Source organism: Triturus cristatus, chromosome 8 (genome assembly GCF_964204655.1).
Source record: "Triturus cristatus chromosome 8, aTriCri1.1, whole genome shotgun sequence".
In the NCBI taxonomy this organism is placed as follows: domain Eukaryota; kingdom Metazoa; phylum Chordata; class Amphibia; order Caudata; family Salamandridae; genus Triturus; species Triturus cristatus.
In genome coordinates, this window is record NC_140591.1 from 166,135,001 (window position 1) to 166,160,565 (window position 25,565).

Sequence of the window (25,565 nt, forward strand, 5' to 3'; positions counted from 1 at the left end):
GGGTGGGGGTTGGGAAGAATGCATATCTTTTCATGCAGATGACATACTGCTTTATGCCCACAGACCCCGACAAACATTTCACATGCTCATTCATATAATACAGAATTTCGGTACATACTGTATAATTTTGGATAAATCCCTAGTGTTTTCCCTGGCAGGAGAGCTCCCAGCCCTGACATCGGCATGTACAGAGCTGGTTCAAAAAGAGACGTTCAAATAACTGGGCATATGGATAACAAAGTCAGAGAGGAAATTCATTCATTAAATGTACAGGCACAGCTAGACAGACTAAAGGATGACGCATCTCATTGGAGGTGATTACCTTTTTCCCTTATGGGCGGAGCAGTCTTATTTAAAATGATGGAACTCCCACGTTTACTATACGTAGTACAGAACACCCCATATAAGATACCGGAGACATTTTTTTGGGCTGTTGAGTCCGAGCAGCGAACATTGCTGTGGAGGGGTTGCAGTCCCAGGATCGCACTCAAGAAACTTCAGAAAGGGGTATACAAAGGAGGATTGGTCGCTCTGGACATTAAAATTTTTTATTGGGCCTCTCAACGTATTAATATCAATGAATGGGTCTTTGCTCCGATTGAGGAGCCGGCATATAGGATGGACTGATGGGCAATGCGTAACGGCAGCTACCTGACTGAGTTATACCGGAAGAGGAGAGGCAATACACATCCTCCCGATACACACACTGACAGTGGTCGGTGCACGGCATAAGGCAACTGAAATGACTGGCTGGAGGCTAAACTCATGGAGCAGACATGAGAGGGAGATCGTCTGGGGGAAGTGAAGCGACTAGAGAGCTTCTGAAAATGGAGCCTCATAAGGATTGACCAGCTGGGAGATGTCTGGAAGGGAGGGAAGATGATTGAATTCGATACCTTTCGGGAAGACTTCCAAATGGGGGGGGGGTATCTTCAATCTCGGCAGTTAAGAAATGCACTTCACTGAAGGAAGGAGATCTGATACCAGAATATGCACCACTCAAGGATAGACTCCTCCTGGACTCTATGATCGACAAAGCTATATCCTTCACATATAGAAAACTTGTGAATAACTCCCCGGACTGCATGGGACCCCTGAGGGAGGCTTGGGAGTCGGATGTGGGTTTGCTCGAGGACAATGATTGGGCTGAAGCCCTACAGAGCCCCAGAGAAATAGCTATTAGGGCACGTTTTAGGCTTATTCAGCTCCGCATTCTACATCGATCCTATGCTTCCAGAATGGTGCAATTCCATATTGGTAATTGTGTGTCCGAAATGTGCGCGAGGGGTTGTGGCGAGAAAAGGACATTCTTTCACATACTGTGGTCCTGCCCCAAAATTCAAATGTACTGCGAGGGCCTGGCCTGAGTAATAACAACAGTTGGGGGAGTACGGTTCTGGGAGTAACGGGAGAGATTGTGTGGCCACAAGGGGCCAGGACCTGGCTGGCCTTAGCAGGGGAAGGGGGGGGGGGGGGCAAAAGAAACATGGGAGTCCCCATCACTGGAATCTTGGAAGAGAGACATGGATTGGTAACATAGGGCGAAACAATCAATTTACCAGAGTAGAGGCTGCCAAGGCAAATGGGAAAAGATATGGGGTGCATGGGCAAAGTATAGAGGCCAATGGTCAGTGTCATAAAGAGTGCCAAAAGACTCCAGAAGAAACTATGATGTTGGTGGCTCCCTAGATCGTACTGGTCACAGCAGTGGGCTGCTGGGAATGATATACTCTTTCTATGTGTGCTGCAGGATGCAGCACATATAGAAAGAGCAAAAAACGAGTAGAAATAAAGGTATTTCTCCTCGTTTCCCTCTGGATTCTGATGAATTCCCAGATTTACGACACATTGGAAATCTGGGAGAGTGTCAGGTTCCATGGATGTTGCCTGGAAGCACCCACAGCAACACCCAAGGGATGCGCCTTTCATGCAGATTAATGAGTGAAAGGGGCCCATATTTACAAGACCATAAAAAGTCATGCAGGGTCTTGTAAGTATGGGCAGGAACACTGCGTCGCCGGTGTGTCTAAAAATCAAGTGACACCCCTGTGGCGCAATGGGCTTGTAAATGAGGCCCAACGTTGCTTGTATCTTGCTTGCTGGTTTACTGCAACATCATCTTTGCTGGCCTCCATAAGACTTTTAAAGACAAACAGCAAAGAATTGAAAATCAAACAGCAGGGGTCATCTGAGACCTCGGGAGCAAAGATCACATTGCTCCCACCCTCAGATTAAAATGAGATCCTTTTGTAAAATGCTGTGTACTGTACATAAATCTGAGAATGGTTGTGTGCCTGGTTACCTCGGTACCATCACCCCAAGCACTGGTGATCCTCCACTGAAAACTACCTGATTCATCACACTACTGTAGCATCCAGGTACCACACCAAACCACGGATATGGTGCATGTATGGTCTTTATTCCTTCATATCTCTGCCCTTCAACTGAACAATAAACTAACTTCAGAATCCTTCCGTTGGAAATGCACCTCATGGATGATCGTTTTGTGTTCCGTAAGCACCTGAAAACCTGGCTGTTTCCTCTTTAGGGGTATCTAATCGCAGAGTTACCGTGTTTGGTTCCAGCGCCGGGATGTCCCCTTGGGGATTTTGATATGCACTTTAGAAATAAATAAAATAATAAATCCTGCATACATAAAGAAACATTCTATTCCCAGTGCTTGTGATCGAACAATTAAAGGGATATGTTGCAATATCACACCACATAAGCTGAAAATGTTTGTGGGAAGATCTCTGCTTGCACAAGGTACCTCCCTCCGGAGCTCCATTCCAAGTACCAGCCCGCTTGGAAAATGCGTTTGAAAAGTTAACAAGGAGCCTAAAGGATCATTTGTTGCCAAGTCCATGCCGATGGCGGTCGGACGAGCATCGCACCGCCATTGTTTCAGAGCAGGAACAGCCCGACAATGAGTCAGCAGTTCCGCGCTCTCTTTTACGATAAGACTGCTGTGGAGGCGTTCATAAAATGCATTTTTCTAGTGCGCCATGTGGTGCCTGGCACAGGGTGCATGTATGTGTGGGGTGGCACTACACGTGGTACTACACGTGTGACTTTGTGCTAGGGGCCCCCACAGTCCCATTCCAGCTGCCATTTCATGGCTGTTGGACTGCCATGAAAAGGTAGTCGGAATGGGCCATCGTAATCCCTAAGGCAGTGCCTCCGCAGGCACCACCCCTATTGTAAGGAATACAATCTGACCGATGGCCTGACGGGCTCCTTGAGCCCGTCGGAAGTGTTGGTCGGTCCCTCCGACAGATGCGGTCTGACTGACCCCATCATAATGCGGCAGTCGGGCCACCCTGCAGACCACCATCCTAATCAGGCCCTGTGTTCCTGGGGGCTGTGCTGAGAGTGTGGCTGAGCTTTCCTGACCCCTGAACCAGTCTGGCATCCCTGCACTCGTGGTCACCCAGAGAGGTGATCCACAAGCCACCTGGGGGGCCTGTTTTTATGGCTAGCAGCGGGTCTTAGAAATCTATCAGAAGGAAGGATGTTAGATTTGGGCTTCTTCCGTGTTTACCAAATAAATTCCATATATTTGTGAAAAGGGTTGTGGATAAGCCTTTTAGCCATCCCTTCACAGGATGGTGGTTTGACCACAGGATGTTATTCCATATTCACCGTCTAAGATTAGGTGGAGTATTTTCTCGCAACGTCTGTTCCTATTTGAATCAATCAAGACATTTATAGAGCGCACTACCTACCCGTGGGGTCTCAAGGCGCTGGGGGGGGGGGGGGGGGGGGGGGGGTTGCCGCTACTGCTCGAACAGCCAGGTCTTGAGCTTCTTCCTGAAGGAGAGGTGGTCTTGGGTCAGGCGCAGGTCGACCGGGAGGGAGTTCCAGGTCTTGGCGGCCAGGTAGGAGAAGGACCTTCCTCCTGTAGTGGCTCTGCGGATGCGTGGGACGGCGGCGAGGGCGTGGCTGGCAGATCGGAGGTGGCATTTGGGAGCGTAGAAGTTGATGCGGTTGTTGAGGTAGCTCGGGCCTTGATCGTGGAGAGCTTTGTGTGCGTGGGTAAGGAGGCGGAAGGTGATTCTCTTGTTGACCGGGAGCCAGTGCAGGTCTCTTAGGTGTCCGGAGATGTGGCTGTGTCGTGGGATGTCGAGGATGAGTCTGGCTGAGGCGTTCTGGATGCGCTGGAGTCTCTTCTGGATCTTGGCGGTGGTTCCGGCGTAGAGTGCGTTGCCGTAGTCCAGTCGGCTGGTGACGAGGGCCTGGGTGACGGTCTTCCTGGTCTCTGTGGGGATCCACCAGAATATCTTCCGAAGCATGCGCAGGATGTTGAAGCACGACGAGGAGACGGCGTTGACTTGCCTGGTCATGGAGAGGGAGGAGTCCAGGATGAAACCCAGGTTGCGTGCGTGGTCCGTCGGTTTGGGTGCGATGCCCAGGGCGGGGGGCCACCAGGAGTCGTCCCAGGCGGAGGGCGAGGAGCCCAGGATGAGGACTTCCGTCTTATCTGAGTTCAGTTTCAGGCGGCTCGTCGTCATCCACTCGGCTACCTCTCTCATCCCTTCGTGCAGGTTGGCTCTGGCGGCGGCGGGGTCGTTGATCAGGGAGAGGATCAGCTGGGTGTTGTCGGCGTAGGAGATTATGTTGAGGTTGTGTTGGCGTGCGATGGCCGTGAGGGGGCTCATGTAGACGTTGAAGAGAGTAGGGCTCAGCGAGGATCCTTGAGGGACGCCGCAGATGACTTCGGTGGCCTCTGACTTGTACGGTGGTAGGCGGACTCTTTGTGTTCTTCCGTCGAGGAAGGAGACGATCCATTCCAGTGCCTTCTCCTGGATTCCGACGTTGCTGAGGCGCTGCACTAGGGTGCGGTGGCAGACCGTGTCGAAAGCCGCGGAGAGGTCTAGGAGGATGAGGGCCGCTGTTTCTCCGTTGTCCATCAGGGCTCGGATGTCGTCAGTGGCGGCGATGAGGGCGGTCTCGGTGCTGTGGTTGGCACGGAATCCGGACTGCGATGGGTCGAGGGATCCGTTCGTCTCGAGGAAGGCGGCCAGCTGTTTGTTGACGGTCTTTTCGATGACTTTGGCTGGAAACGGGAGTAGAGAGATGGGGCGGTAATTCTTGAGTTCGGTGGGGTCTGCTGTAGGTTTCTTGAGTAGAGCGCTGAGTTCGGCGTGCTTCCAGCTCTCGGGGAAGGTAGCGGTGTCGAAGGAGGTGTTGATGATGTTCCGCAGGTGGGGTGCGATGACAGCGTCGGCTTTGTTGAAGACGTGGTGAGGGCAGGGGTCGGTCGGAGATCCGGAGTGGACGGAGTTCATCATGCGGACGGTGTCTTCGGTGTTGACCGGGGTCCAGGCGCGGAGGGTGGTGGTGGGTGGCGTTGCTGCAGTCGTGGCGTGCGTCGGTTGAGTGCTGAAGCTGTTGTGTATGTCCGCGATCTTGTTGTGGAAGTAGGAGGCGAGGGAGTTGCACAGGTCTTGCGATGGGGTGATGTCGTTGTTTCCGGCGTTGGGGTTGGAGAGCTCTTTCACGATGTTGAAGAGTTCCTTGCAGTTGTGTGCGTTGTTGTCCAGTCGGTTCTTGAATGCAGTTTTCTTGGCGGTGCGGATCAATTGGTGGTGTTTCCGGGTGGCGAGCTTGAGGGTGGTCCTGTTGTCCGGCGTGGGTTCCTTTCTCCAGGCTTTCTCGAGGGCTCGGCAGTTCTTCTTGGAGCTCTTGAGTTCGTCGGTGAACCATGGGGCTCTCTTATTGCCGGGTCTGCTGGGCGGGGTCCTCAGAGGGGCGAGTTCGTCTGCGCATTTGCTGATCCACTTCGAGAGGTTGTCGGCGGCCTGGCTGGGGTTCGCTGAGCTGGCCGGAGGGTGCTGGCTCAGGGAAGCGGCGAGCTGGTCGGCTGTGATCTTGTTCCAGCTTCTTCGGGCAACCTGTTGCTGGTGGTGGTGGATCGTCGTTCTTCTGAAGGTGAAGTGGATGCATCTGTGGTCCGTCCAGTGGAGTTCTGTGGCGTGGCTGAAGGCGATGTCTTTGCTGGATGAGAAGATGGCGTCGAGTGTGTGTCCGGCGAGGTGGGTGGGGGTGGACACCAGCTGCTTGAGTCCAAGGTTGGCGAGGTTGTCGAGCAGGGTGCTGGTGTTGCAGTCGTTGTTGTTCTCCAGGTGGAAGTTGAAGTCCCCCAGGAGGATGTAGTCAGCGGAGGGGAGGGCGTGCGGGCTGACGAAGTCGGCGATGTCCTCGCTGAAGTGAGTGCGTGGTCCCGGAGGTCGGTAGATCAGGGTGCCTCTGAGGGTGGTCTTCGGGTCGGTGTGGATCTGGAAATGCAGGTGTTCGGCGGAGGGTGGGGTGTTGTCGGTGCTGGTCGTGATGCGGATGGTGTTCTTGTGGATGATGGCGATGCCTCCTCCCACCTGGTTGGCGTTGCGGTCCCTCCGGGTGATCTTGTAGCCTTCTGGGATGGCGATGGCGATGTCGGGCGCTGAGGAGGCGTTCATCCAGGTCTCCGTGATGAAGGCAACGTCAGGGGCTGTGGCGTCTAGGAGGTTCCAGAGTTCGATGGCGTGTCTGTGGACGGAGCGGGTGTTGAGCAGGATGCACTTGAGGTGGTTGCTGCTGGTGTTCGGCTTCGGCTTGGTGAGGCAGGTCTGGATGCAGGTGAACTTGCAGGCGTGGCAGCTGAAGGGTCCGTGGGTGTGCTTCGGAGTCGCTCGGTAGCATCCCTGGTTCCCGCCGGTGTTGAGTGCGATGAGTGTTGCGGCGTCGTAGGACTGTCGGGTCGTCTTCCGTCGGTGGGGTCCAGGGGTCCTGGCACTGGGCGCGGTCCAGGCGCGGACGGGCGTAGACGGGCTTGCCTTTGGCGTGCCTTCGGCGCACAATCGGCGCGCCCGCTGCGCGTGACCGCTGCGCGTTCGCACGGTCGCCATATATGGCGAAGTGCGCGGGTGGGCGGAGCAGCTGGGAGGCGGGAGCGGGGAGGGAACAGAAGGAAAAAAGGGGCGGGGTCAGCGGTGGTGGCGGGAAGCGGGGAGCGGGGAGGGAAGACGGAGGGCGGCAACAGGCGGGAAAAAGACAGTCAATACGGCGGAAAAAACAACAATGAACACAAATACAATTCTACAGGCAATACGGCGGAAAAACAACAATAAGCACAAATAAGCACAAATACAAGTCTGCACAGAGAACCAGGGGCACAGGGAGAGGAGCGCTGATCACGGACCACGCCGCTCGAAGGAGGGGGCGTGGTCACGAGCCGGCAGTCGGGCAGCGAGGCACAAAGGAAGGGGGGGCACACGCAGCGTATTTGAAGTGAATATAAACAATGCACTTGCAAGAGGATAATGAGTCACAATGCATTTGTACTCTTATTTTTTGTTGTGTTCCTCTCGCCATATGCTGCTATTTTGGTTCCAGATGTTCGCTTCTCCTATTTTAATCTTCTTCTGGATTCTTCATCTGTATTTCATACTGTTCCCTTTTCCCCGTCCTGATGCCAGTGGCAGTTTTGGTGACCTGATTATTTCTTTACTGTGAATCATTATTTTGAGTCAACAGCTGCAAAACTGCCATGGAGGTTTTTCCTTTTGTGCAATTTTCCTCCCACTGGAACCTGTTTACAGAGACACACTTTCACTTATACTATTTTGTGAAGAATGGCACCATTGCTACTGGGAGGATTCTCCCTTTCCTTGAAATCAACATGGGAACTCAACAGAACTTTTCAGCATTTAGGGGCATATTATCAAGAAACGGCATTAATATTATCGCCGCTTTAGTGGCAGAAAACTGCCGCTAAAGCGGCGATAATGGGCTTGATAATATGCCCTTGAGCATTCTCTGTGGCATAATATCAAGCCCATTATCGCCGCTTTAGCAGCAGTTTTCTGCTGCTAAAGCAGCGATAATTCTAACGCCGTGCTTGATAATATGCCCCTTAGTCTTTGACACTTGCCCCTTCCCATATTCGGACTTGTCCAGCAGACATAGGCCAACTTCCTATTTGGTGCACTACAGTATTTATACAGCTACTCAGTAGCGGATGCTAGCGGATGGGGGTAGAGGGGCGGCTGTGGGAGGGGTTAAAAGAAAAGAAAAAACTTACCTGGAGCGGCCGCCTTTCCTCCGTTTCCATCCTCTTTCTGTCTCTAGTCCCGCCTGGCAGCAGGAAGCACTGGGGCACACAGGCTCCCCTGAGCCAATAATAACGCTGCAATGCAGCCTTGTGATTGGTCTGAGCACCGTGGTTCGACGCTCAGATGGCAACAGAGAGCCTGTGCATGTTCCTCACCAGGCTGTATAATGCAGCCTGGTGGGGAACATGCAAAGTGTGCATGATTGTTTGGCCTGCCCAAGAGGGCCAGCCACACAGTCATGAGCACTTAGGGAGTGAAAACCACTCCTCCCCCTGCTCTGGCCAGCCCTGCCCCTCCACTGACTTCAATAGAAAAAATAAAATGATATGAACGCTGTGTTATTATCATTTTATATTTTATTTTGAGCAAGGGGGCGATGCTCCTTCGCCTTAGTGGAGGAGCCGCCACTGCCGCTACCTCCAGTCAGCCATCTAAGCCAGACCCATGAATTCCCAGCTCCCACCTCCAAGGCTTTTCAATTAAATGAGACATTATTATTCTTCCATTGTGTGTAGCCTGTTGTTTTCCGCCCTCAGATTTATTATAAACCGAGGTCCCAGTCATTTCAGAAAGTGGTAAATAACAAGGATTATGATTTTGGGGGGAATAACATTTCGAAATCGAATTTACTATGCCTTTCGGCATGTCTGTTACTGGTTTTCCACCCAGATACTTCACCTGTGTGGTGTTTCTAATAGAGATCCTAAATCCAATGGCCTAGTAACTTCTGTTACTGGGCAATTGGCATTAAAAGGCCCCTCACAAAGAGGGACTAAGGGGCATATTATCAAGAAACGGCATTAAGATTATCGCCGCTTTAGCGGCAGAAAACTGCAGCTAAAGCGGCGATAATGGGCTTGATAATATGCCCTTGAGAATTCCCATAGAAGCCCATGTTCTGGTGTCAACATGGGCTTCTATTGGAATTCTCTGCGGCGATAATTTTAACGCCGTGCTTGATAACATGCCCCATGTTGTTTTTCTCTGTATTTTCTTCCTCAGATACGTTACTCCTCTGGAGTGTTATTCTTATGTCTTTCCCACTTACCCCAAAAAATAGCAATTTTTGCTTTGAGCACTTTACAAAAATTGAAGATAAATAAAATTACCAACAAGTCTCTATTCAATCATCTAACATCTTCAATGTTTACTTACAAAAAAATAATGATTTACCTTCTTTCTTTCTTCTCCGGCAGCAAAAAATTATAAGGAGAATGATAAGAATGATAAGAAGAAGTCCACCAATGGATACAGTGACAGCGATTATGATCACATCCCTTTGATCCAATGAATTGCTGTTCTCTGTAACACAAAAGAAGGCGGTGTTAGAGGAAAGCCAGGAGTGCACTGGAAGTAGCACATCTGATCTGTAAGCAGTGCCTGTAAACCTACTTTGCCAAGGAGAATCAGGTGCACTCTACCTACTTAATACCGCGGTCGTTTCTCGTAATATAGCAGATTAATATAAAACAGAATGCTTTAATAATTGTTTTTTTAAACTGAGCAATCTTTACACAGAGGAACATTTTGATGTTTTACGAATTTCTCAAAGTAGTGGGATCCTCACAGATCCATTTGTGTTTCTCTCTGTTCTGTGTAGTAATGGGAGCGTGCCCCACACTGTAAAATCAGTGAGAATTGCATTATGTGGTGCAACAGAGGACGCCGCTTTTTTCTGCTGCTCAAATAGATTTTCAACTCGAGCTCCAGCTTTCTCAATGAGAACGTCAGCTTTCTCAACGTGAGCGGTAGTAACCTGACGCGACCGCCCGTGTTGAGAAATCAAGCGGGGTGGTTTAGCTCTTAATTTTCTCTATTACACTCGCCAACTTAACGTTGATGAGTTGTGCAGGCGCGTAGCTAGGGGGGGGCGGTGGGGGCGGTCCGCCCCAGGCGGCACTATTGTTGGGGCGGCAGCCGCGCGGCACTGGTGGCCCGTTGCGGCGGCCTTTATAATTTATTTGGGGACACTGACACTACTGTTACAGTAGTGTCAGTCAGTGTCCCCAAATAAATTATAAAGGCCGCCGCAACGGGCCACCAGTGCCGCGCCGCGCGCGCGGCCCTGTTTGAAATGCAAGCGCATGCGCACCGTCACCACCCAGCATAGGCCCGTGACGTCGCAGGACACGAGCTTTTGCAAGGTTGACAGCGATCCGGGCGGAGGTAGTGGCAGGCCGACGGAGCTGCAAGCAGAGAGGAGATACAGAACGCCGGGCGCAAGTAAGTGATGTTAGATTAAGGGTAGAGGATGTGGTCCGTCGGCCGGCCTAAACTGCCGCCTTTGGTGTTCGAGCCTCGAGGTCACCACACCGGGTGCTGGCTTCCTGGGGGCGCCGTGTTTGAGTCGAGTTTTATTATGCTTTTGAAGCACCTGCTGCAGCATTTCTTCTCCCCACCCCCGCAATTACCAGGCCTCACATAAATGTCAAGATAACTCGTGTGATTAATTACCTTCCTGGCGAGAGATCCGCATTTTGTATAGTTGAGGTTTTGATTTAGGTGAAGTTAGTGCAGATGGTTAGTATTCCTGCTGCAAAGAACGTGTACCAAGTAGATTACAGAGTACGTATGATGTAAACAGATCAGCAGGTTACTGCTTTCAAAAGAGACATCCTTTTGTTACTTGCAATTTATAACTTAAAGTCCTAATATATAGTATAGTGAGCTATTAACTTTCATCCTGGAACTGCATACAGACTGCAAAGTATACATTATTAGAACATTAATTAATGTTGCAAAAAGGGTTAATTTGGCTTGAAATCGATTCTTATTATTAAAGAAAACTCCCAACTATGCGGTTTCATTTTCGCCTCGGAGTTTGTGCTTTTCCACACCAAGCACTCTTAAACTATACTGCCTATCATTATGGATGACATGTGACTCCTACACTTTTAGTCCTTTGGCTTATGTAACATTTCCTACACACTGATCTACACGCGTATGATTGATTGTCTCTGTGTAATGTGTGTGTGATGTAAAGTGCTCGGACACCCTACACTGGTATGAGTGGCGCTATAACTAATTCAGTGCATCTGAGAGAGTGTGGTTATGGAGACTTGGTCACTGTTAAAGGGTGCTAGCGAGAGATACCTGTGGTGGTGGAGGTGGTCATTGGGGGGGGGCGCCAACAAACATTGTCGCACAGGGCGCCACCAGCACTTAAGCCGGCCCTGGCTCTAATACCTTCGGGTCGAGTTTGCGCTATATAAATATGCAACAAAAAAAAAATGTCAAAGTACACAAGTTTTGTGAGTTCTGCTATAAGCACAGTTGCTCCAATGTGCTTCCGTGTTCACACTCCACTGAGTGGGGGTGAAGGAAGGTGTGTTTGTGATATGTTTATAGCTTCTTTAGTTTCTTGAATTAAACTTGCCATGGGTTTATGGTGAGCCTGTGTGTCAGTGTTGAGCTGTGATATCTAGCAACCATATGCATGACGTTACAAATTCTGCAGTAAACATGTGGTAGGTGCATAACATCTTGAAATAGTTTTTCACGTGTGATGCACTGGACAGTCCATGAACTGATTGGCTACAGACCGCCACTGTTTCACAGCCTAGCTAATGCATGCAGTAGATGACCCGAGGCCTGGTGATTGCGTGCGAGTGAGCAGGTGATTGTGTGCGAGCAGGTGATTGCTTGGAAGTGAGATCACAGAGAGCCATCACTGGGTCAGATCTGTGGAAGTTCTGCATGCTTTCACAGATACACAGCACCAAGTGACAATGGCTGTCTCTTCAAAGCACCAGCCATAGTCTGTGCCTACCTGCTCCACAGGGTTGTATGTGATTTCATAGAAAAACGGTTAAATGCCACATAAACTGACTGTTGGAAACTTTCGGGATGAATTGCATTTACCATTTCATAGAAACCGATGAATAGATTTAGCATGCTTATTGTTTAAGGTGTAAATCAAACCCTTCAGGATGTCATGATTGCAAAAAAAATCACAATATCAACACTTTTGTAAAAATGCCTCGCATTTTACAAAAGTGCCTGTGAAATTTTGATAGCAGTTGTCTAGGCGCATCCAGGTCTGTGTCCACTAAGGTTATGAACCTTTTGAAATGCGTAAGGGATCTGATGAAGGGCTTTATTCCCGGATGTCTGTGAGTAGAGCGATACCAGTAGTAGCAAGCTACCACTGTCCAATGATTAAGCCGTGGACATTTTGAAACACACATGCGTAAAAGCACACATAACTTACTTCATATCCGGACTTCTTTTAAGTGGTTATTTTTCTCCAGACCTTGGTTCTGCCATGCCTACATTCGGGTCTGGGAGGCAGCTGAAGACGTGTGTTACAGGGACGTGTGTTACACAGCCTTGGCGTTCCATACTAGACACGTTATTATGATTTTACTGTTTTTGCGGACTTTTAACACTGTTGGTTACCATGAAAGTAATGTGAAAACAAAATTGCAGAAAAATGTAATGTTTCTTGTTTCTTCTGATTATTCACGGAGTCCCTGGATAGGGTTGAACATATTCCCATGGCCCCTACAGCTGTGTTTAAGGATTGTGATGACAATGTGTCTCCACTCCCTATATTTTAGCTTTGGGCCCCCTGGGTAGGCTGTGCACCATGTGTGTGCTGAGGCTGCTCTTAAGGAGAGATGCACTATTACAAGCTGGCTTTGGGTCCCAGGGAGTTGGTTGCTGCTGCTTAGAAGTAATGACAGGGCGTGATCCCTGGTTGTTGCCATTGGGCCACCAGAGAGGGCTTTGTATCTGGTCTGTGTTGGCAAGGTTGTGGAGCTGACTGACCCCTTTGTGCTGCGTTTAGTTCTAAGGGCACACAGTGAGTCATTACCTGTGAATAATTAATTTGCTGTTTTTGAAAGATAAAGAATTACAGGCTTCGACTAGGCCTGGGCGAAGCACTACGCTACGCTCGCGTAGTTTGCGAAGTTCGCGCTACTTCGCGCTACGCGAACTGCACGTAGCACAGTGCGAACACGCGTAGCGTAGTGTTGCGAAGTGCTGCGGTCATTTTTTGCTTGCTCGCGGTCCTCAACGTCAAGTTGGCGACCGCGAGCAAGCAAAATGACATCCTGGCGAGACTTTTTCCTTGTTCGCGATCGCGAGCATGGAAAATAAACCTCCCGGCGAGATTCCCAACGCGAGAAGGTCAGGTTTCTCATTGCGAGGGGTCGCGTATGCTCGCGACCGCTCGCGATGAGAAACTACCAGTTTGCGTTGAGAAAGCTGCAGCTCGAGGAAAAATCTACTCGAGCAGCAGAAAACTACAGCTCGCACTGTGCAAGATGCCATTTTCAATGATTGCACAGTGCCGGTTGCTTGTCCGCACTGTGCAATCATTGAAAACAACATCTTGCACAGTGCGAACATGTTACTTCGCAGTTCGCGAAGTGCTACGCGTAGCTCGCGTAGTGCGAACTTCACTTTGCGTAGCTTCGCGAAGTGCTACTTCGCGAACTACGCCCACCCTTAGCTTCGACACTGTTAAGTTGGCTCTGGGTCCTTAGAGCACATCACGTTTGTGCACGTCCCCACTGCTTTAATGGGGGGGACCATGATATTTGGTCATTTATTGTCAGCTGTAAATGACGGATCCCCGAACAGTGTCATGTATGTGCATGTTTACATTGTGCTGAGGTGATAACCAGGTAATCGTTCACGCAGCTTTCTGATAGATGTCGTACGTGGTTTTTCTGAGTCCCCAGATAGATCATGCAGTCTGTGTGTCCTCCTTTGTACTGCCGGTCACTGGTGTATTCAACTGTGTAGCCTTGGACCGTGTCATGTATGTGCATGTAACTTGCATGATCGAGGTAACTATTAGCGGCGATGCTACGTGTCTCTCGGACCTCTTTCAAGTGCGTGCTGTCCTTTCTCCTCCCCCCCCCCCCGCACCGGGGCGGCAATCTGAGGGATAGCCCCGGGCGCCACAAGCTCTAGCTACGCCACTGGAGTTGTGTGTGAGAAAAAACTCCTCAAAGAGCATTTGGTGGAGTTTTTTTGGGAAACTCTGCGTACTCCGCCGGAGGAGTGGAGTTTACTGCCCACACCTAGTAATAAATACATATCATTTTGCTAAATTGCTGGTTTGTGATTGTGGGCCGAAGGGGGATACTGCAAGAAGACGTCACGAAAGCAAGGCAGCAGGTTTTTGGCAAGAGCACAGCGCAAACAAGGCAGGGATGTTTAAAAAAATGCAACAAGAATTCGACAGGAATAGAGCACAAACACAGCAGCAATGTAGCTTGAATGTATCAGACAAAGCTCTTCAGGGAGTAGACACCACAGATCAGATGTATTATTCTCAGGGCCACAGGAATATGCAGCAGGAGAGTATCAAATTATGTGTCCGGGTTGACTAAATTATGCATCAAGGATAGGAATATAATCGGTAGCGGCCGACATGGCTCGCAGGTGGGGGGGTGGGCGGTGGAGTTCATTCGTGGGGGGGTCATAATAAAAAAGAATAATACCTGTCCGCTGGGTCCCGCGTCTTTTCTGTTCCCGCTCTCCTGCCTCCGACAGGAACAGGAAGCAGGCAGCCAGGCTCTAGCCCCTAAGCCAATCACAACTTTGCATGCAGCGTTCTGATTGGTCTTGAGCGCCGTGACACAGTGTCAGCCAGGTGCTAGAGGGGTGGGCATGTTCTCCATGCAGGCTGCAATGTAGCCTGCATGGAGAAGGCCAAAGTGCACGTGACTGGTTTGGGCTGCCCAAGAGAGCCGAACAAACACTCTTTGCGCACTCAGGAGTTGGCAAACCACTCCTTCCTTGCCCTGCACAGACAGCGGAACAGCCCCGCCCACCTGCCCACCAGCAAAGCAAACATAAAATGACAACTAAAAGTTATTACCATTTTATGTTTTGGCTTCTCGCACTGTGAGAAAGCAGAGGGGTGACACTCCTCTGCCATTGTGGAGGAGCCCTCCCATGGCATAAAATAGCACATTTTTTGATAGTCTTATTACATTATTTTAGCATTTTTATGTCTCGCCTGCACACCTCATGCGCTGTACTTGGGACAAGTCTTGTTTACAATAAAGGGCTTTGAGCCTGCCTGTTGCTCCTCATTTGTTGGCTTCATAGTCACTATTTTTTGCTGCCTCCTAATTTCCTTTGGTTTTTGCCTCCCAATTGTCCAGCACATGCTGGATGTCATTTCTTTTTTTTCTGTAGAACATGGACCAAGCACAGATTGATTCAACGAAATTAGTGTGCACACGCTGATCGCGCTATGAATCAGGTAGTATTTCTTTCACTACCGCCACCTGGCTCCATCTCTTTTATCCCCAACCAATTCTTGCAGGAGCAATGTACATACTAACAAGCTCCTGCATCAGATGTTTGCATAGATCGGAAAGCGAGATAATTGTATTGTATTATAATTGCATTTATATAGCACTTACTTGCCCTGATGAGGTTTTGAAGCACTAAAGGGCAATTCACTGGCAACTCAGGCAACTTTTCATGCATCACATGCCACTCCACACTACGCAATGGCACACCACCCAATGCCACTCAACTCCACTCCATGCTACACCACACAATGGCACTACAAACCACACCATGTCACTCCACATCATGCCATACAATGCCACTCCATTCCACACCACACAAGGCCACTCCACACCACACCAAACAATGGAACTTCACTCCACACAGTGCCACTCCACTCCATGCTATGCCATGCCACATAATGACACGCAACTTCACGCCACACAAGGGCACTCAACTCAACATCACACAATGCAGCTTCACTTCTCACTATGCCACTCCACTCTGAGCCACCCCACCACTCCACACCACTACACCCTATGCCACTCCACTCTACGCCACTCCACTCCACTCTATGCCACTACACTCTATGGCACTCTATGCCACTCCACTTTATGCCACTCTACACCACTAGACTACATTCAATGCCACTCCACGCCACTACACTCTACTCTACACCACCCCACATTATGCCAATCTACTCACCACTCCACTCTACTCAGTACCAGTGTGCTCTATACCACTCTACTCTACACCACTCCTCGCCACTCTACATCACTCCACTCCACTAAATGCCACTTAACTCAATGCCACTCCACTCTATGCCTCTCTGCTCTACACCATTCTAATCTGTGCTACTACACTCTACACCCCTCCACTTTACACCACTATACTATATACCACTCCACTCTCTACGCACTGTTTTATGCCACTCTGCTGTACACCAGTCTATGCCATTTCACTCCTCTCTGTGCCACTCTACTCTACACAACCCCAATATACACCACTCCACTCTACACCACAGTACTCAATGTGACTGCACTGTACAACATTCTAAGCTACTCTATGCCACTCCCCACTACTCCAAGCCACTCTATGTCACTCCACTCCATGCCACACCACTGTACACATCTTAACTCCACCATATTTTATGTCACTCTGCTCTTTGCCACTCTGCTCTATGCCACTTCTTCCCACTCTACACTACTCTACATCATTCCACACCATTCAAGTCTATGCCACTCTACTCCACTCCATGTCACTCTATGCCAATCCACCCTATGCCAGTCCACTATATGACACTCAACTCTATGTGACTCTACACAACTCTGCTCCATGGTACACCACTCTTCGCTACTCTACTTTATGCATTTCTTCTCTGCGCTACTCCATTATATGCCACTCCATCCTACACCACTCTACCACACTTCACTCTATGACACTCTACTCTACACCACTCTACTCTGTGCCATGCCACTCCACTCTTTGCAACTCCATGCCACTATACACTACTCCACTCTGTACAACTGTACTCTACCCACTGTATACTACGCCACTCTACTCTACACCACTCCTTTCCAATCTATGCTACTCTATGCCACTCTGCTCCACTCTCCTCTACACCACTCTATTCTACGCCACTTTCTTTTAGATATGCTGAGCAGCAGACACGTTGTTGTGCAACATAGCTAAAAGACATTGGCAAAGCCAATAGCTCTCACCTAGGCGACATATATTGGCTTTGTCAATGCTTGTTGCCCATGGTGAAACTGCCTTAGAAAAGGGTTCAACTCATTAGTACCATTTTAACATCCAAATACAGCAATAACCTACTGTGAGAGCGAGAAACAATTTTTTTGTTGAAATCTTCAAATTATGCAGCAGAGGAAGGATTATGTGGCAAATGCGACAAATGTATAAAAATGCCATGGCCACAGAATTGCATAATTCCAGTGGCCCTGATTATACAGGAATTGCATCACTATGCAGTGTTTATTCAGGGTCTGTAATGAATTTAAATTTACACCCACTTCAGCTGACTCTGATGTTGACAAAGATCTAGCAGATTACTAGTCAGCTGCTAATGCAGCTTTCAACAAGATAGTCCCTATAAAATCTTGCTCTAACCATTGAAGCCACACACCCTGGTGCAACCAGGAATTGCGTATTAAAAATGCTCTGTGTAAAAAGCTTGAGAGAGGACGGCGCCATTTTCATAATCTTGTTAATAAAGAAGCATATAAAATAGCCTTAACGAAACAGCACAGCAACATTAAAAAAAGCCCGTAAAGCACACATATCTCTTCAAATTAATCAGGCTGGGTACTCCTCCAAGGAGCTCTTTCAAGTGTTTAACTCTTTCCTTAACCCTCAAGCCTGCTCTAAAGAGCTTGTACCATCACAAGCTTGTTGTGATTGCCTGGCAAATCACTTAGAAGAAAAAAAACAATATAATTTATCAGAATTTTCCAAAAATGCCTCAGTATGGCAATGAGCAGTTTAATCCTTGTTTACTGTTCTCAACCAATGGTCTTACCTTAAGTAAGTTTAAGCCACTCTTGCCTGACTCTATTCAGAAGGTACCGCCACCTGCTACATTAGGGTCTCCCTCAGACATCTGCCCACCTCGTATCACTGTGTCCTTATCCTTTCAGCTTGCACTGGCAATCTGCTGGCTATTTAACCCATCCATTGCCACTGGGCAATTCCCCTCTGTCTGGAAAGCAGCACTGGTCACTCACATTCAAACAAATACCAATCTGTCGCCTAAGGATCGTGCCAACTACAGACCCATTTCTCTTTTTTCTTTATTAGGTCTCGCTGGCGTTGCAGCGCGTAGCGCTGCCGCCAACGAGACTATTGTTGCCGTGTTTACTCCCAAGGGAGACAGACCTGGGCACGAGCCGATTCCGGTCTGGGCACGAGCCGGTTCTGGTCTGTGAACGCGTTTCACAGTGGAACAGCTTGTGCACGTTAATTCCAGTTGAGTGCTCGTCTCCGGAAGACGTGCTGCGCCGATTCTGGTCTGGGCACGAGCCGATTCTGGTCTGTGAACGCGCTTCACAGTGGAACAGCTTGTGCGCGTTAATTCCAGTTGAGTGCTCGTCTCCGGAAGACGTGCTGCGCATTAATTATAGTTGAGTGCTCCAGCAGCCTGGTGCGCCTGTCGACATGCTGTGCTAATGATTACTGTGGGGTCTCATGCTGTGATAATTCTCACTTTCTGTGTTGTGATCGGGAGCAGACGTATTACTGGCGCCACCGCCACGCCTTCATTAGTCATAAAAGCTGCATGGCAAGCGATAATTAGGGCGGCATGTTTTAGGACATTTTTAGCAATTACTTTGTTTACTTAGTGCTATTAGTGATATCTTTCGTGCATCCAATGCTCTATTTAAACGTGCAGCACTGAACATTTTCAAAGAAGGCGAATCAGCGACATTCATTGGAGACACGACCTATTTGAAGACGCTTGTTTTACTGGGGTAAGTTCTGTGAACTGTTTAGTTTGTTTACTTTATTATAGTATAACTGGCAGGGTTGGCTAAATTATGCGAGAAAAGGAAAAATATGCAGGAGATGATGGTATGAGGCAAGTGTGGCAAATGTATAATTATGCGTACACCATATAAAAGCAAGTTGCAAAATGTCCTGTGTTGGGCGATGGGTTCACTGTGCTGTTGCGTCGCCTGTAGGTGTGGTTATGAGTGCATGTGACTAGCTGGCGACATGTCCTTGTACTGTTACTTGCCTTTGCACTTGTTTTTTTTTGCATATATATATAGCACGAACTCGACCCGAAGTTTATTGGAGCGCTTTACACGAGCACCGTATTTACATTACACATTCAGGCACGGGGAGATTAAGTGATTTGCCCAGAATCACAGGATGTTGATGCGACCTCGGGGCTCAAACTCTGGTTTCCAGCACCAAAGTCGTCAGTTTAGCTGACGGACCACATCCTCGCCCTTGCCCTGCTGATTTTCAGGAACGGCTGCTCTGTCTTCACAAGGGTCGGGCGAACTATGACTCCGCTGCCTGACCTGGAACAGATCTGTTAGGTGTTTGTATTTATTTTTTTGTTTTTTTTATTTAGCGCAAACTCAATCCGTAGGTATTGGAGCACTTTCCATGTATACCACATCCGTTATAGAAGGACACATTCATGTTTGGTAGGTACGTGGATATTAAGTTATTCATAACCGGCGGAGCCAAGGCTGGTCTCTCTATCTCTGTAACTCCGGTTGCTGCTCACGCCTCGTGTATAGCTGGTTTTCCTAGTTATCTGGCGAATACAAAAGCGGGCTTTGCTGTGTTTCTGTTTAAAGGCTACACATAAGGGGCTCAACTGATCGAATTGTAACCAGCTGTCCAACACAATACCGGCAGAAGGGCTCAGTGAGACGTACACTTGTAAGGGGCAGAGGTTACACTCCCGGCAAGTCTGTCTCAGCCTTCATTCTTCCGAGTTGGATCAATTGAATACCATTGATAGGGTAGTAGTTATATCTGTTAACCGAGCGTAGAAATGGAGCAAATTTAATACGGAGGGCTATTTGAAAAGTATAATTTTTTTCCAATGTGCCAGATGAATTTGTCTTTATGTTCTTGGGACTTATAAGAATCTTGTAGTGTGTAGATCAGGCGGGTCATGTGTCTTTGGAAAACTAGCACCTTTTTGTGATATTGTAGTTGCATGATAGTTTCACATTATAATAGTGGGGGCTCGGATGTCAAACCTCCTTTCCGGGTGTTGGTCCTTGCCAGCAGTCATCACCTACTGCCAAAGACCTGCTTTTTAAAATGTATATCACCTGTCCACCTCCTTCCCCTTCCGGTACCCCCCTCACTAGTGCCCTCTCTCCCTTTCGTTTTCACCCTCCCAGCCTCTCTTCCCCCGCTCTCTCTCGGTCCGCCATTTCTCTCCATGCCCCCATTTCTCTCTCCCTGTGCCCCCTTTCTCTCTCTCCCTGTACCCCCCTAACTCTCCATCCCATTTTCCAGTGACCCATAGCTTTGGCTGCAGGTGAGTTGGCACAACTCCTGTGAGAGAAGTGTCTCTAGATTAGGTGGCACGTGCCCCTGCTGGGACCATGGTCAGGTGTTTGTCTGTTACACAGAAAACCACGTCTCCGTTAAACTGCACTTTGAGAGTATTTTTGGTTATTGTATTTATTTACTGTACCAAATGAATCATGGTGGAACCGGGAATCTTATGCCAGAGCATCCCAGGAATCCAAAAAGTAAAACTGAAAAAACACATTTTGGAGAAAAATCATGTGATGTTGCAGAAATCGCTTCATCTCTTAGTGGTGTTTAATGTAGGTTCATTTACAAACCCCAGCCATCATATAAGGTCTCTGGCATGCCTTAGACCTGGCAGAGTCTCTTGATGCCCATGAGCAACAGTAAAGAGCATGTTCACCGCTGAAGAGAGTGACCACTTCACCATTCATCCCTTTGTGCCTGCAAACAGAGCTGAATACTTCACCTTTCACCACTTTGCATCTGCCAACAGAGCTGACCACTTCACCAGCTGAACAACATTTGCACAAGCGTCGCTGACACCCCGTACTACCGATTTTTTTTATTGCATATGATGCCCCAATCACTTCAAGTAAATTTTTTGTGATCGGTAGTCCCTGTGTCCTGCTATACATTCCATCGTAAATTTTTAGATCCTGTTTTTTGTATTTTTATTCATCCATTCACACTCCTTTACGTTAAAATAGCCATAGCTTTACTGTACAGTTGCTAGAATAGCTTATAATATGGTATAGGGTGTAATTTTTAAATAATCACTCCACTGCAAACAAAAACATTGATACAAAACACTGCCATTTACAATGCCAGTAGCTCCAACTGCAACAAATGCGAGACCTATTGCATTGCAAATGCTTGTTGGGTAAGTTGTTGGAAGGCCAAATCAACATCCAAGTCATGGAACTTCTTGAAACTAATAAGCTGCTGGACCCGTCTCAACCAGGCTTTAGACCTATGCAGAGCACTGAGACTAGTCTTGTTGCGGTAACTGAGCAAATCAGATGCCCCTTAGATAAAAACACCCCTTCACTACTTGTGCTGTTGGATCTATCCACAACATCTGATACTGTTTTGCATCCTAGATTGCAGAAATGACTGTAGGAGGTAGGAATCCAGGGCACAGCACTATCATAGTTCAAGGACTTCTTTAACTAACTGAACCCAGACTATTAGTCTGGGTTGCATCTTGGAACTTGACAAGGGGGTGCCACAGGGCTCTCGCCTGAGCCCTAAACTCTTTAACATCTACTTGGTACCCCTTGTAACCTTGTTAAAGAGTTGCCTTTCAACCACTGTCAAATGCTGATGATGCTCAGCTAATTATCACCCTTAATCAAGATTTGAACAACACCAAAGCGTGTTTCTCAGCAGGGATGACAGCCATTGCGACTTGGATGACAGAAAAATATCCCCAATTAAATGCCAATAACATTGAAATTATGTTGTTTGGCAAGGTTCAACAACTTTGTTCCCCCAGCTTGTGGCCCCCTCAACTTGTCATAGCTCCAACCCCTAAATTGTCCTGGATCAAGCTCTCACTATGAAAGAACGGGTTTCCACTACCACTGGTACCTGCTTTCATGTACTGCATCTGTTACAGAGAGTTTTGCCTCTCCCTTCACATTCAGTGAGGCAAACACTAATCCAAGCACTGGTCATCAGTCGCTTACACTACTGTAATTCTTTATTGTCGTCTATAAATGACACTGTCTTAAATAAACTGCAATTTGTTCAAAATATGGAAGCTTGGCTTATCAATTATCTTCCAGCCAGGACGGCCTCTGCCCTTCTTTTATATGCACTCCATTGGTTGCCGATTCGTAAATGAATAATGTTTAAGCTTTGTTGCCTGACTCTTAAGTCCTTGTACGGAAATAGGCTGAGTTACCTTTCTTCAAAACTCATCTACTATTGTCCTGGCAGATCTTTAAGATCTAGGGATAAAGCCTTGCTTATAGTACCTCAGATCAGTAAATCTCATTCAGGAGGTAGTTCCTTTTGGTACTTAGCCCCGGCTTTAGAACAAACTACCATTTCACATACGTCAATGCACTGACCACTACAAACTCAGAAAACAGTACTTTTGGCATAATTAGTCTGATTATCTGTTTAGGTGCTGTGTTGCACTGATGTAGCCGTACAGGGGTGATTCATGAGCATTATATCAATCAATCACTCAATCAGGGGAATTGTAAGTGCGCTACTCACCCGTGAGGGCCTCAAGGCGCTGGGGGGAAAGGGGCAAAGCAGCTCCGTTCAGTCAAAGAGCTAGGTCTTGAACGTCTTACTGAAGTTGTTCGGGGAGGGGGCAAGTCGAATGTCGATCGCTGATATGCTAAATTAAATTAGCACAACATAACACCTTTGCATGCCTGTGAGAGGGCCGGGCTTTGGTACCTTGGCACATGCAGGAAAAGGAAGAAGTGCGGTGAGTGCTCAAAAGTCTTTATGGCCACAAGCCAGCCATCTGTCTCCTCTCTTTACCCCCTGCCATCAAAACAGGTTTGCAATTTCTAGTTCCTTAATTTAGTGGATTTAGGGGGTATTTTTGGGAATCACAAAATTATGGATAAACATATAACGCCGTCTGTGGTATTAAAACTGCTTGGCAATTATTCGGCTGTGGATTCGGAGATGGCTTGAGGTGACGATTGGCCTGCAGGTGACTTTTACCTTCATACTTTTCCATTGGGATTCTTACATTGTTGTGTTTTCATTTGTTGGGAGGGTTGTAGTTTGGCTCCATCATAGTTAGCTCTCTCTTTTACTGCACTTAATGTTTATTATCTACAAATATTCTCACAAGCGGGGGGGACCAGGAGCGCATGAACGAATAGCATACATGCTCCTAAAAGAACTATGTCCTGAGTAGGGTATGCAGTTCCTAAAAATAGGTCAGAAGGATCTCTCTATATTTTTTTATCAGTGAATCCCCTAGCCTGTATTAAAACTAGGTGTGTGCTATCACCAGAAATTGTTATCTATGATAGGTGGTGGGTCGACGTTTCCTGCCCTGGTCAGTCCCCAAGGAATCCGGTGGCAATTCTTCAGGACCAATAATTCCTAATATACACTGGTGGTTAGATTCGGTAATTATTAAATGACCCAATTTCCAATCACCAGGCAAATTCCTATATCCATATCAATACCTTCAAATGAATGTAAATACTGACCCTATTGTGGTGCGGTGGGGCTAAGCTATATGCTAATTATGCACGAGGATACACGATGAAGGTGTGAGGGACAACCTACCGGGGCTCAGCTCCCTCGGACTCACTGATTAACATTTTTTTTTTTTTTAGAGGACTTTCGGCCCTTTTTGTTACCTGCATTAATAGTCACAACTGACTGAATCACTTCACACCAATGTACACTTTACAGCCCCACACCTAGGCTTTATACATTTGAAAACGGCATACCGAAAAGATCTCTGGTAAAGAGCCCCCTTGTGGGTGCCCGTCGGGCATTGTAGCACCAGACCGACTTGGCGCTTGCCCAGTGATGAAGCATGACACCCGCCTGGGTGTGTGAGGGCATTTGCTTCTAAAGACCCAGTGACTCTTTGGTAATTGACTGACCTGGTCACCACATTCTGTTATTTTTCAGCATAGTAATTGCATACTCTATTATCTACAAATTTCATACAGAATTCATACCACACTGTTCATGATGCCTCTGATATGTCAATGATGTTATTGTTTGCCAAGTTTCATCTGTATGCACTCAAGAGTATCATGATATCTGATCGACCCAATAAAGCAAGAACATCTCCTTCAACTGAATTATTTGTTTCAGTGGGAGTCAGGCAGTCAGTGGAGAGAAAGGCAGGTTGAAGGTCAAACACAGGAAGTCCACAAGTGAGTCTGATCGCCATGATCTGCATCCTCAGCATTTGCCCAGCCAAAGTGTCTGGCAGATTGAGTTAGGCATTACTACAGTCCAGGCAAGGAGAGTACCATCACCCCACTGACCATGCCATGTCTCTCCAGGTGATGAAGAAGAGGGTTTTTCATAGAAGGTCAGCTGAAGAAAGCAACAGGCCATGGACCACACCTTGTGGTTTTGTCCAAACACCTCAGACCAAAGTCCTCTAGTCTAGTACACTGCTTTCCATCGTATTACATTCTATTGTAAGTTACAATTTAGTTGTTTGTAGACACTGGACATCAGTAATAGCAGCCTGAAGAAGAGGAAACTAGAATGCTTGAGCGGTTCAAGAGTGGTACCACCTTTTGTTCAGGAAATGATTAACAATGCTTATATTTCAAAATATACAGAAGTATAACCATTTACTGATTCCTTGTTTTGGATGCTTTTTGTTTTAGAGTCTTGATTTGTGGGGGCTGTTTTGTTTTTTTGTAATAATATTTGCCGAGGGCGACTGTGTGTATTTGATTTACCGGTCTGTTGTAATGTTGTGAATCATATGTACTATTGTTCATGACGGCCAGGGTATTCCATCTGACTCTATGTCAGTAAAAAATGCAAACAAGTTTATTTTCATATGCTCTAAACTAGAATGCAGGTGATACTACACAGATGTTAAGTTATTTTGCACGTTTTACCAAATGAGATTTTTCTCTATTTTATTACGAGTATCCCAAAAATATATTTTCAGAATTCCACTGTTCAGCTGTACAAGAGTTTATCTGCCCTGTATTATAATTCTCTGATAATTATCAAGAACTTCAAAGGCAAAACAGTGCATTTCAAAGTTGCCAATAATGGCATTACTGAAAGCCTGTGTGCAGCAGCATAGGAAATAAAGGAAGGTGACACTTATTTCTTTCTTTTTAAATGCTTGCATTTGTCAAAGACTGAATTAATTACAATCCGAATGTATAAACAAGATTCAGAGAGTGAATTAAACGTGTTTATTAAAGTTCATTAAAGGACCATATGCGAGTTTCATTATAAAATATGCACCTGACAAAACGGTTACTGTACTTCATCAGGCGATATATAATTCAATGGATAAACACTGTTTCAGTGTTTCCATAAACATATAGCCTTATCTTAGCATTAATACCTCAGAAAGCACTCACTCCATTAAGAGATATCACAACTTCAGATAAATACAATATTAATTCCAGGAACTATGGGCCTGATTATGATGCCGGTCGGACGTACCGCCCAACTAGTAGTCGCCGGTCCCGCTGCACCATTACA

The 25,565-nt window shown here is 47.5% G+C and overlaps 1 protein-coding gene across 4 annotated transcripts in view; it reads right to left on the reverse strand.

Moving 5' to 3' along the window:
* Positions 1 to 25,565, reverse strand: part of IGSF5 (immunoglobulin superfamily member 5) — an 850,576-nt gene that overhangs the window by 392,304 nt on the left and 432,707 nt on the right. For all 4 annotated transcript variants that reach the window (XM_085621233.1, XM_085621235.1, XM_085621232.1 and 1 more), the window contains one exon: positions 9,267 to 9,395. In XM_085621233.1, coding sequence (XP_085477359.1) covers positions 9,267 to 9,395 — 129 coding nt within the window. The remainder of the gene's footprint in view (positions 1 to 9,266; positions 9,396 to 25,565) is intronic.